The 13,385-nt window shown below is 44.4% G+C and overlaps 1 protein-coding gene across 1 annotated transcript in view; it reads right to left on the minus strand.

Annotated features, from left to right (window-relative positions):
* The window catches only part of znf385d (zinc finger protein 385D), a 65,062-nt gene that overhangs the window by 9,630 nt on the left and 42,047 nt on the right, over positions 1-13,385 (minus strand). The window contains exon 4 of the mRNA XM_069720395.1: positions 10,753-10,921. Coding sequence (XP_069576496.1) covers positions 10,753-10,921 — 169 coding nt within the window. The remainder of the gene's footprint in view (positions 1-10,752; positions 10,922-13,385) is intronic.

Below are 13,385 nucleotides of genomic sequence, written 5' to 3' on the forward strand. Positions count from 1 at the left end.
CACGGCGGGTTCCCGCTTGGATTCACCTCCCCCTCCCCCCCCCCCCCCCCCGCACCTCCCTTCCTCCTTAAGCTCGCGATGATAGCTGATTGCTGTAACGCAGACTGACAGTTAAATTGAAAGCGCTGCCTCGGACCTGGCTCGGTCGGGTTCCCGCCTGTCGATCTCGCACTCCATCTGAGACCGCAAAACTCTTGGACCGGAGGGCGCTGACTCGCCGCGACGATGCACGCTTTCCAAGAAGCCGTGAAAGAACAACCCCCTTTTTGGAAAACTCCAGACTTAAATTGCTCATTTACTTGGACGCGCGCGGTAAATTAATCCTTTGTGTTTTGAAATATAAAGTGACGTGAACACCGAAACGGCATCCAGCAGCTGTGAGGTTTCTTCTTTTCTCCCCGAGTGTCGCTGCCGCAGTTCTTTTAATGCCATTTTACCGACTGACAAGATCCACCCGGCGCCGCCGCCTATTGATTACAGTCGCCAGCGGATGATTGAGTGTTCGCTGATGTAGTGTGTGATCACCTGTGGGGAGCTGACCTCTACCTGTGAGTGAGTGTGTGTGTGTGTGTGTGTGTGTGTGTGTGTGTGCGTGCGTGCGTGTGTGTGTGTGTGTGTGTGTGTGTGTGTGTGTGTGTGTGTGTGTGTGAGTTTCAGCGGACTGCTGCAGATGCCCCCGAGGAACTGATTTTTTTTCAGGACGAAACATCTGGCATGAAAAGGCCATTATTCCCGGCTGCCCCATTCAAATACCATGACTGGAACATTTATTTCAAGTTTGCAGGCTCCACTTGAAAGCGGGAACGGTGACTTCACTTATTAGCTGAGTTTAATTTATAGTCTTTTTCATTTAAGTTGAAGCTCGGAAATCGGCTACGGGCAAGAAATTCCTCCAAATTTGAATCGTCTGAACGCCAACAGGCTTGATTTAACAGCAGAAACAAGACATGATTTTTACATTTCAATCACGAGGAAAAAAAAAAACCCAAACATGAACCCCCACCCTTTTTTTTTTTTTTGTATTTTTTTTTTAGACATTCAGCTAAAGCTCTGAAACCATCTTTAGTTGTTACTGAAACGACAACATCGGTTTTCACATGACGTCCCGTGGAGCCCCGGGCCGTCACCAAGGAGAACAAGAAATGATCTGTGACCTGTTTACGACACGGCCGACCTCGTCCCTCCTGGTGAGTAATGTTTACGCCGGCGACCTCTCCGCTCTCTCGCAATTAACGAACCGCCCCCTCCCGCTCCGCTCGGGGTTCGCCAGGCAACAAAACAAACCCGAAAATCACAGCGAGTGGCTCGCTCTGTCTTGAAAAAGAGAAAGGGGTGGCGGGGGGGGGGGGGGGGGGGCATCGCACCTGCTTCTCTGGGCAGCTTTTCAATGGCCGACCCGGACCGAGAGGTTTTCCAGCAAAAAGTTCAAGTAAAGGTTCGGCGTTGGTGTCAGCCAGCGTTTCTGTGCCCGCCAGTTTGGCCGACGTCCGTTCCATCAGAGAACCGCCAGAATCATTTTCAGCTGATCGGCGTATTTATTTTTGCTTTACGGCGCACGTTTCTTTTGTTTGCCGGTGCCCCCCCCCCTCCCCTTCATTTATCCACAGCTGGAGCCAGTATTTTGTTTCGCAGGCAGAGACTCATGAACTGTTTTGTAACGTCACTGGAGACGGACAACCAGCCGCATCAGTCAGGAAACTGACACGCTGCTATCGGAAAGCATCGCGGGGTGCTATTTTTTTGGGCTACGCTCCGACATGTTGGCAACCTGCTTATTTGCCCTCCGCTGAATCTAAAGATGAAATTGATGTCTCTCTTCACATTCCAGGTATCAGAAGAAAAGCTCTCTTTGGCAATAACTTAACACGAAGACTGGGAAGCAAACGGAAATTGATAGCTTCCAAAAAAAGAAAAGAAAAGAAAGACAGATTCACCTTCGCACAGTTCTGACATCGAGCATTAAAACCTCAGAAGATGGACTGCGTCAGCGTGAGTTGGCTAAAATCCAAATAAAATAAATAAAAATCATCATTATATTTTGGGCCATAAGTTCATGTGCTGAAACCACGCCAGTATATTTAGTATTAAACAATGGATATACAACTGGTGAGTTGCGGAGATGTTGTTTTGATGGGGGGGAGGAGCCATCTGATTGAAAACCTGACGATACTAAGCCCCGCCCACCGATAGCCGTAACCTGACTGCACCACAGGTCTGTCAATCAAACAGACACGCCCCCCCCCAAAACAGGTCTTCTTGAATCTTCTTTTCTAATGAATGAGGGATTATTTTCAGATGGACCTCCAGAAAACTAAGAAGAAGGAGTGACTTTAGCTAACAACACCGAGATAACTGATGGACACATTTTATTCACTTTGGATTTGATGAGAGAAGTTGAATGGGAGTCTATGGAGCCGGAGGCTTTTTGGAGCCGACCTCTAGTGGCACTCGCTGGTATTGCAGCTTAAGGCACTTCTTCATCAGCCTCATTTTTTGGACCACTTTTACATCCAGTCTACGAGTTTTCCCCGATCCTCCGGTCTTAACGCTAAACTTAAGCTAATCAACTTTGGGCCCTCGCGTCCAACTTCCTGCCCGAACATTATAATTCAATTCTTCTTAAGACAGCAGTAGAGCTCATTCATATTTAACCTTGGGTTCTTGTAATGATAAAAGTACAAAGGAAATTAGTAATAACAATAAAGATCTTGTCTTTTATCCGTCTTCTTACTACAGGACCTGGTCGGTGGGCCCATCTCATGCGAAGCCATGCATGCATTTGCCCTTGTGTTGGGGTGAACCCATCTAGCACAGTGTCATTAAAGAGCCATTTGCTGTTGGAAGGGCAGGTGATTAAAGTGTACTTTGGCTGGCCTAGGACGCCGGGCACCCTGGGAAGCCTCCTGTAATCCATATCCCCCCGCTCAGTGTGACCTAACTGGCTCTGCAAGGCCCAGTTAAGAACTCAATCCCCTCTCATTATTGGAGGTAATGACTGTGATCAATCTAAAGTTGGTAGGGAACGGGCGGGGGGGGGGGGGGGGGGACGTAACCCCGACAGCAAAGGTAGGAGAAAGAGAAGGAGACAGAGCGAGCCCAGGTAAAAAAAAAAAAAAAAAGGAAAAAGATAAGAGAACAAAAACACAAAACAAAAAGAGGGCAGATGTTGAAGACGGAGAAAGATGGAGCCGGAAAAAGAAAAGTGAATTAAAAAAACGAAGCGAAGTTTTGGGAACAAAACAAAACCGGGGGGGGGGGGAATGAAGCGAGGGGAAAGAAGATCGGGGACGCGAGGAGGTGAGCGATAACATTAAAGGAGAGTAATGGAGTACGGGACGCAATTAAAGGGGAGAGAAATCGAGAGGGTGGGACCGGTGAAGGCAACAAAAGACGGGAGAGAATTGAGAGCGAGGCCGATCGGGACAGGTGGCGTGACCCTTCGAGACAGGACACAGCCCCTTTTCTCCCCCCCCCCTCCCCCCTCCACCACCACCGATACGTCCTGCTGGCCAAGACACGGTTCTGAAATCCTTCCACTCCGCTTAAGCTTTCAGGCAATCACAGGACTCCCCAGACATCTGATTACCTTTCTCAATGAAACCGGATTAAGCTCTTTAATTAAAATGATTGGGACTTATTATAGTCTGTCACAACTTAAAGGACAGAAATCCCTCACGGCTCTTGAGTTCTGTCAAAATTCATTGGACGTCTCAGATTGTTTCTTCCTTTTGTCAGTATTCAAAGTGAGTAAATGAGAAAAAGGAGTCACAGCTGAATATTCCTGGAATAAAAAGACTGATAAGGTGAAACATTTGCATGCGCGAATATGCCGCTGCTGCTTTGCAATTATCATTTTTTTTGTTGTTGTTGAAGGAGGTAAAAAAAATATATATAAAAAAAATAAGGCGACATTATCTCTGATATTCAACAGCATGCTGGGGGAGTCATTGATTTGAATTCTGACTGATTTATCTCCTTTCAGTTTCATTCGACATCAAATGATCTGCACATAATTTCTGTCGGGGAAAAGTTTCTGCGGTCCCCCCCCTCGAAAAACTCGCAAATGAGAAACATTTTGGCGGCTTCTTCGCGTGGTTACAGAGCCGATCTAATCGCACACTCGTCAGGTTTCGATGTGACGGCTGTCTGTTAAAGGGCTTTTCTTTTTTTCTTCTTTTTTTCCAAACCCAGCGGGTCGACACGGAGACTGAGGAAGGGAAAGAAAGAGGGGGGGAAAAAAAAAATGCCTGAGCTCGCCCTCCTGCCTCCCCTGCAGCCCGGCTCCATTGTACAGCTGCTGTCAGTGCTGGCATGGCTCCCCTGACAATCTGCTCTTTAATAGCTAATATCAGGGTACATTTCCTCAGGCATTGGACTGGAACTGAGAGATGGCGGGCTGTGCTCTGGGCATTTCTCTCTCTCTCTCTCTACCTTCACTCTCCCCGGCGCTGGTGGAAGGACACACACACACACACACACACACACACACACACACACACACACACACACACACACACACACACACACACACACAAAGAAAACGCACACAAACTTGACAGCCGACCGCTGAGTCATCCACCTTATCTATATACGACCTCCAATGTGTCCCGTCCGCTTTAAAACAGCAGAGTTCAATGACGAAGCAAAGAGAACAGATGCTGTACGGATTTCAGGGTTTTTAGTGTTTTTACCCGAGAAGTTTTACCTTCGCTGAAAATTGTGATTTCAGTGCAGTTTGTTTGCTTGTCGGCCGGATTATGAAAAGAAAACCACTGGTCTGATTTTCAGGAAATTTGGTGGAAGGGTGTAATTTCCATACATCTTAAAAATTCAGTGGAACTGTTTGATTGACAGGCCTGCGGGGGCAGCCAGGTTTCCGCGATCGGTGGGCGGGGGCGTAGCGTCGTCGGGTTCCCAATCAGATCGAGTCGGATCCACCGCTAACTCTTCCTTAGCTCGTCCAAATATGGTCACTTCCTGCTCCAAAAGAGCAAAGATGGCGGCGGCCAAAATGTCGAAGTCGAGGCTGGAGAACGGTAATTCACAAACCGAATCATCATGAAGGAATTTAGATGAATCGGTTTCATTAAATATAATAACACAACATCTCAAATAGTTATTATTTTTAGAACTTGTGAACATTCTTTCACCTGAGTTTTCATTTGAAATGAGTTGAATTAATTGCAGAGCGTTGCTTTAACTCATTCAATTAATGGGGAACTCTCGATTTCACACATGAAAGTCTGATCAAGGAGACTTTGAATTATCTCTCATTTTTAAGGCGGCAGGAAAAAAAAAAACCTGCGTTTCTAAGTTGAATCGTTTAAAAATGATTCATATTGTATTTATACGGAAAGAAAAAAAAAATAACCAAACAAAAATCACCAATTATTAATGAAGTCGCCACCCAGCTTTGGACCTCTCATTACAAATCAGATGCCTTTCTGAAAATAAGAATGAACAATCAGATTGCATTGTTCCCACCATTGACAGGTTGGACTGAAATAATGGACCAAATATGTTTTTCTCCGGTAATTCCAGAGCAAAAACAAACCCATTGAAACGACACTCAAACGGAGACCTCGTTGTTGTTTTTTTTACTTCCTCTCAATGGGGCCGTTATTCTTCCCCCGAAACTCGGCTTCTGCATCGGGTGCCCCTGATATACCATCAAATTCTTCCAGCCTTGCAGATAATGCGGCGTTCACCCACCCTGACAATTAATTCTTCTGACATCTGAGCGCATTAATATTCATTACCGTGTGCCACTCGTGACAAACTTCCGCCCCCGCGTGCCGTAGATACGATGGTGAGATGGTGTAGAAATGCGCCGGTGTGTCGCTTTCTTGCTAAAATGATTAATAGGCGTCTCTCTTGTTTGCTCGTGACGGCTTCGATGTTTAATGTCCATGCCGTTGTATAATGTGTTAGCAGTTTAATGTCGGGGATGTATGGAGTCCATTACAGATGGGTATGTTTCAGTGGGAGGAGGAGGAGGAGGAGGAGGAGAAGGAGGAGGAGGTTAATGCCTGATTACCACTTTTACTGTTGCAGCTTTTATCTGGAGACATCTTGTATAAAAAAAAAAAAAAAAAAAAAAGCCTCCTTTAAAGTCCTCTTTAAGGTGTGAAAAGTCATCAAAGAGCTCTCAGTGTCTCCTAATACCAGAGATATATATCCCGCTTGTTCCATCAAGGCCGTGTGAGTCACACCAACGACTAAAATTCACGCTTGTGGTGTCTTCGGACATTTTAAAAACCTCTCGAGAATTCAAACTTGTTTTACTGTTCAGCTGTGCAGAGTTGGTAATCTCTGAGATTACTGTACATACGAGCTGTCTAGTTTTCTGTAGATGCTCAGAAGAAGAAAAAAAACCCGCATTGGGCTTGAATCGTGTCAGACGATGAGACAATGATAGATGTGGTCAATCAGACTCTTTAAATTGTAAAAGAGATCCTCGGATCTGAATGGGACAAACCTGGTTAAATAAAGGCGAAATAGAAATAAGCCTGTTTCAAAAAAAATGTCGGGACGCTGTGAAAAATGTAAACGAGAACAGAATGCGATGATTTGCAAATCACGTGAACCCATATTTTAATGAAAAAATAGGACGGAGAGCAACTGAAATTCTATATCGGGCAAAAAACGGGACCAAATTTCACATTCAAAACTCCAGCAACTGGTTTCCTCAGTTCCCAAACGTTTACAGAGTGTTGTAAAAACAAGAGGTGATGCAGCACAGTGGTAGACATGACCTTGTCCCAACGTTTTTTAAACTGCAATCAAATTCAAAACTGAGCATATATTTTTCATAAAACAATAAAATTTCGCAAAATTTGCTAAGTTGTCTGTTTGCACTAAAATACGGCAAACCATCGCATTGTGTTTTTATTTACATTTTACGCAGCATCCCAACCAAATGTGGTTGTAAAATTATATCATTTAACCACAGAATTGTGACCTATTATAATTATATTGCCTGTTTATTTAATTTCCACCGGTTTTATTTCTAAGTGTCACACCGGGAACGTTTATTTCGCAACTTAATTCTTTCTCAGCGAGCGTTTTATTTATTTCATGACGACATCTCGTCATCGTGTTAATCTCTGCTGCTTTTGTCCGAGTAAGGAAACAAGACGATCACGTAACTGTCTCTGCACTGTTTGTCCTGATTGACTGACAGATTGTCAATACGGAGAATTGTGTTGAGATAAAAATAAAAAAAAACAGACTGACAGAAATGTCCCGCAGTAAACTAATAAGCTTTTATCTCAGTTCGACGCCAACATGGGAAGCAAGAGCGGTATTAATTATTCAATATTGATTTAATGTATAAAAGCTGATATATAAAAAAATAAAAAAAACACGCACAAAATGTAAAGGTATACAGTGAGGAAAGTTTGTACGAACATTTTATGACTTTGCAATTCTGTTCAGCACGTCTTTTTCCCAACATATTTTCCATTGCATATTATTAAATAACTATTAGCACGATCGTCATAAAAAAAAAAAAAGGATATTGTGACACGTCTTTCACTGAAAATCTGGCTGCTTAATTTTTTAATTTCTGGATGCTCAAGGTTCCCACTGCACTTAAACGCACCGCAGTTCACATCCTTTATGTGGAGTTAAAAACGATGGGCGAAGAAGATTAAACACTCAAATCAACGTTTTTAAAATAAATAACTGCTCGACAGCAGCGGCTGAGGGGGTGAAAACAGACTCTGCTTTAAATATGCAGGAATATTAGAAAACATTTCCCCAACTGTTGATATTGTTGGATATTTGATGTACCCATTAAAAATGTTGTTTCAGTCTTGTAATCGACAAAAATTCCTTTTCTCGAAACGGTTTGTGAATTTAGTTATAATTTCAGAAATGCATCTGAGATTTCACATCTAGCGTAACTTCGGACCTCCACGATGGCAGCCAGATGTTTTTAGCGTAACATCACAGCGAGCTGTCTTTACGGTAAATGTCGACACACGGCAGCGAGGATTAGCTCGGGGGGGGGGGGGGGGGGCTCCGGTGCAAATTGCCCCGTTTAATGGTTTGACATTTGTACGGCAGCAGAGTAACTCGGTGGGATACGAGACAGACCGCTGCCAGCTGTAAAGCTCTTAATGTAGCATAAAGACTAACATGTGACCTCGACTGTTTGGTTTTTTTTCCCCATTTAATGAAGACACGCAGAGAATAATTGTTAGTATTTGGAATATTTGAGTAAAAAAAAAAAAGAAAAAAAGAATCGCTCTGCTTTTGTTCAACCTGATCACACTTGGAATTTAAGGATTACACGCGTGAGACTCCAACAAATCGGTCACGGTGCGCGTTTGAGCTCCAGAAATGTGCTCCCGACTTAAATACCTGTGGAACACGCGTGGAGGTCAAATTAATACCAGGGCTCAATGTGTTTCCAATTCCTTACGAGGAAAAAAAAAAAACCATCTATTGTTACAGTTAAAGGGGAAGAATTTCATTGGGCCAATTTTATGACATAATAACAGGCAGCTTAAAGAATATTACAGAGGAGAAGGGGAAAAGGGGGCGCGGCTCCCCGGCAACGCTCCCCGGTCGCCAACGACATTTTCCGACCACAAAAAGTGACGCGGGACGCCGGCGCATAAAAAAAAAAAACATTAAAAATCGTCTGCATCTGGTTTTCCCGTCAGACGCCGAGAGTTGCAGTTTGTTTTTGTTTACTTTATGAAACATGTTTTAAGTCAGAGGAATACAGCGCAGACGATACGGATCCTTTTCCTGCAGACACCTGGCGCAAAGCGGATTTAAACGGCCACCCGGCTGCAAGATGGCGAATATTAAGTTACACAGAAGTCGGCACACAACAATGTGCAGCGGGGAAAAATGTAATTAAAACGGGATATAATGCAAATTGCAGAGCTGCAGAAAATGAAGAACGAGGAGTCGGAAGCAACGATCGGTCGTGCGGGTGCCGTCACGGCGAAGAATTCAATAAGCTTTAAATAAATGAGGTGGTTTTAAGATAGTCTTCCAATGATTTGTAAGCGTTTATACCTGATCTGAAAGGGGATGAAAAGTCTGCTGTCACCGACTTCCCTCTCGCTGCATCGCGCCTGCTGATGTCTCCAGTCTGAATGCAGCGAATCACGCATTCATGGTGTCCCACTCAACAAACAGAAAATAGGGATAAAAGCAGTTGTGCGCAGAATGAAAAAGAGCCGGAGAGGAAAGTCGTCACCTTCCCGTCAGACCTGACCAGCTGCTGCGTGACTGCAGTGGAAACCGCGAACACGTACCGGAGACGATGAGACGAGATCCAGGAAGTCCAGTCTGAGTTACAGAGTTGTACATCAGTAGACGACCCGTTAGGTTATTTTTTTGTACGAGCAGCTTATCACCCGTTGGTGCGTCTGCCGAATCTGAAGCACAAAGTTCAATATTTTCACCACCGTGTTGCTTTTTGTTGGAGCGGGAAGTGACCATATTTGGACGAGCTGGGGAGGAGTGAGCGGTGGATTCGACTCGATCCGATAGGGAACCTGAGGACACGATGCCCCCGCCCACCTGGAGCGGAAAACCTGACTGCACCACAGGACTGTTGATCAAACAGAAACTCAGCTCTTTGAGGCCTAATATCTAATTAATGAGGGATTATTTTCAGATGAACCACCAGCAAACTAATAAGGAGTGACTTTAGCGAATGACACCATTATGACTTTATTGACTTTCTACTTTACGAGAGCAGTTGAATGGGAGTCTATGGAGCCAGAGTCTTTTTGGAGCCACCGCCTAGTGGCCCTCGGTTGGTATTGCAGCTTCGGGCACTTCCGCATCGGCCTCATCGGTCAGACCAAGAAGCTACGTCTACTTTTATACACAGTTCATGATTACGACCCGCAGTTAGCTTTTAAAGTTAAGTGACCTCTTGTGGTCGTGTAAATAATGACGGCTAAGACCGCTCAACTGCGCATTACGTGTTTGGTGGAACGTTATGTGTTCAAATTGTAAATTGGCACCATGGAAACAAGACCTAAGTCACGTAAACTAGGAAGCCAGTGTTGTGGCAGGTTGGGTGGAGCGTTCGATGCAACGCAGACTGTTTTTCACTTGACAGTTTTTTAAAAAGTGCTTTTACCGTTGCCACGATGACACAAGTTGCATAATAGATTTGCGCACAGCCCAGACAATTAATCAATACAGGAAACAGGTCGTATTTGAGGGTGGGAACAAACGACCTACGTGGTCGTGTGTGGTGGACGACTTGTTCTGGAAAGTGTACCACAGGAAACAGCAGGGAGACGGTTTGGCACTGAATAAAATGTCTGACAACTTTTCTTTGACAACGGCAGATTCTGTTTATTTTTAGCCGGTGTCCGTTGCGTTGGCAGCCGTGTTGCTTGTTATTTGTCCGAATGCAGCTTTCCATAATCAGACAGAGCGCTTTCCTTTTGAAGCGTACCGAGACTCTGCCTCATCCCTCCCGTGTCTGACAGATCTATCCACCGTAAAAATGGAACACACCGGCTCTGAGTCAACAGCCGGCGGTCGCCAAACCAGCCAACACTGGGTTGATATAATCAGCGAGTCTAGAAAAGGTCCTAAAGCGATTACGAGTTGTGTGCAGCAAATCAAAAAAAAAAAAAAAAAAAAATGCCAAGAAGGTGGATTGTGGACTCTCAACACTGATTCTCTGCAGGTCGGCAGCAACACGGAGACAACCGAGCGGAGACGGCGTGTTGGGGAATGCGCGGCAGGCGGGAGGAGACAAACCTTTCCTGTCAGTGCCGTTGGGGACCTGCGAGGTGCTGATGCCCTTGGCGATCTCCTGGTTGGCAGTTTCCTTGGCGACCACCGAGCCTTTGAGCTTACTCTTCGGAGCGTCCAGGGCTTTTAGCCTCTTGGCATGTTTGGTGCCCTTGTAGTGGGCCAAGGCCTGGCTCTGTGAGAAGAACAAATAGTAGGCTTGATTTAATAGCGAGAAGGCAGCAAAAATGTTTTAAAAAAAAGCCCAGGTTGAAATGAAATATGAAAACGAGTGAAACAGACTAAACATAATTAAGCAAGAGACAGTTGATATGCCATTTGGTCCTCAAAAGGTGTTAACATAAAATTTGTATTTCTGCCAGTTTCAGAATAAGCACACTCTTTCTCTTTAAGAATGATTAATAACCAAAGTAACTCCGGTTCTGAGTAATTTAAACACTGTATTTTTTGGCTCTACTCAGTAAATAACTTTTTCCCCCCTCAAAAGTTTATTTATTAGTAAAGGGAACGTTAAATGAATCCATTGTTTTACAGACACTAACAGCTTTACAAGGCCTTGATGTCAAATATTTTTCCCACGGAAAAACAAAGCCCATTATATCAATCATTTTCCTTCGGTTCCAGAGACGTGATGAATTGACCATTCAGTCTCAATATGAAGCTAATTTCTGTTCATAATAAAGAACCACCACCTGAATGTCAGTGATTAAGTTGAAGTGGCCGTTTGGTTTTTAAAGTCCGAACACGTAGCGCCACCGAGATTCAACCTTCACAACCGATTCATCGAAGCGGGGGGGAGGTGGTGGGGGATATGGGGGTAGGGCTGGGGGGGTGGGGGGTAGGGGGAGGGGGGAGGGACAACATATGCAAAGACTTTGAGTTGCCCTTGTTTACCTCTGCACACTTCGCCTGCGGCAGGAAGGAAGGTATCAGGAGGGATGCAATTTGCCTCTTGGAATAAATAAGTGCGGCAAACACGCACCCTCCCATCCCCCCCCCCAAAAAAAAAAAAAAAAAAAAGACTCTGGTGAGCAGTTTTATTTATCGGCCACAGCGGGTATGTTCACTAAAGTCTGCTGGGATAAAGAGACCATTCAAGGTAGTACCCTTACATTAACACACCAGCAAAAACATTGTTCCTGTTTCCTTTTGTTTCTTTTCACAGTAATTAGCAGGCATTGTTGGAGCATGATCTCATATTGAAGCTGCCATGGAATATTTTGTTCAAGGTGCGCAATATATTGCTTGGAGTTTCCTACTTTACTCGCGGTATTGATTGTGAACTTTGGATGGTTGCTCGAGAAGGTGCACAAGAGTGCGTGAGACAAGTTAATAGAATGAGACAAGCAAAAGAGGTTTCATTACATGTGGGGGAATAAAGTTGGCAGAAATTCATCGTTCAGTAATTTCTGTTGGCAAAAGGTTGTGAAATTTAGCTGGAGTGCCTTTTAAAACATTTCCACTTCATTTTAGTACCGATTTTTTTTGTTTTGGATGAAGCATTGCTTTTTAAATTTCTTTTCTAACAGAGCGCGCAGCTTGTTCTGACACGAAACGCATTCGTTTTAACTCGACATCCATCAACCCCCCTCCAGGTAACCGAAGACGTATGTTACCGCTCATATGGATGAGCGTTTAATGCAACTACGGCAATAATTCATCTTTCATTAGAGCAATGAAGTGGAAGAACTCCCAAGTCTGCCACGTGCATGATTAAAAGTAGGAAGGAAACCATTTGGTTTTTTTTCCTTCTTGGTGCTTTCGTGAGACAGAGAGACATCAAACAAACCAACATGGCCGGCTCGCTGAAGTGTTTTTAGAGAAACCGAAAGGTCCCGGTTTAAATCCCAAAGTACCCATCAACATGAGCGAGTCGACTCCTCTCAGTAAAACCTCAAGAGAGTCCACTAAATTCAGCTGAAACTGTAAGAACTGTGCAGCTTTGCCATCAATAACAGTAATTATTATTATTATTATTAATACTTAAAAAAAACTCATCTCCAGAGCCCGACATTGATGTCATGGAAAACAAACCTCCTTAAATCATTCATATTTGTGGAATCCTTCACTCTGTTTTTTTATTCCTGGAGTTGAAGGCATCTCACACTTTTATTTGTAGCACCGAGTTTAAGCACCATTTTTAGCCATATAGTCATAAATCTTTATGACCCAGATTCACAGTGTATCCAAAGTCTAGCAGCTAGTCGCTCCACGAGAGGGGCATGTCATGGAAACAGAGCCGTTCGAGGGGCAAATCGAGGGACATTAAAAACCTATAGTGATGCAGATCTTTTTGGGCGTTTTCATCTTTATACTAAAAAAGAGGCGGCGGCCCTTATAGTCGTTAGCATTACATCAGTGTTGCGTTCGAGCAGAAACCCACCCATCCACCTCAGAACCGCCAGGCATTGTTTTAACCCATAACAACCAGTGCGGGAGTTCTGGGTGACGTGATGACAACCGGACGGAGTGTAAAGTACAAAGCATTGAGATCCGAGGCGGGCCGGCCTGCACCTGGACCACGTTGGATAGAAGCCGTAGAAATAAAGCCCGAGAGAGAAAAAAAAAACACCTGCGCAAAGAGTACGAGAGATTTACCTGCAAACTAAACCGGTGGCTATAAAGCTGCTGCTTAGAGG

Source organism: Brachyistius frenatus, unplaced genomic scaffold (assembly GCF_029030835.1).
Source record: "Brachyistius frenatus isolate BFR_SWC_R1_liver_20210118 unplaced genomic scaffold, ASM2903083v1 Contig_239, whole genome shotgun sequence".
NCBI classification, from domain to species: Eukaryota; Metazoa; Chordata; class Actinopteri; family Embiotocidae; genus Brachyistius; species Brachyistius frenatus.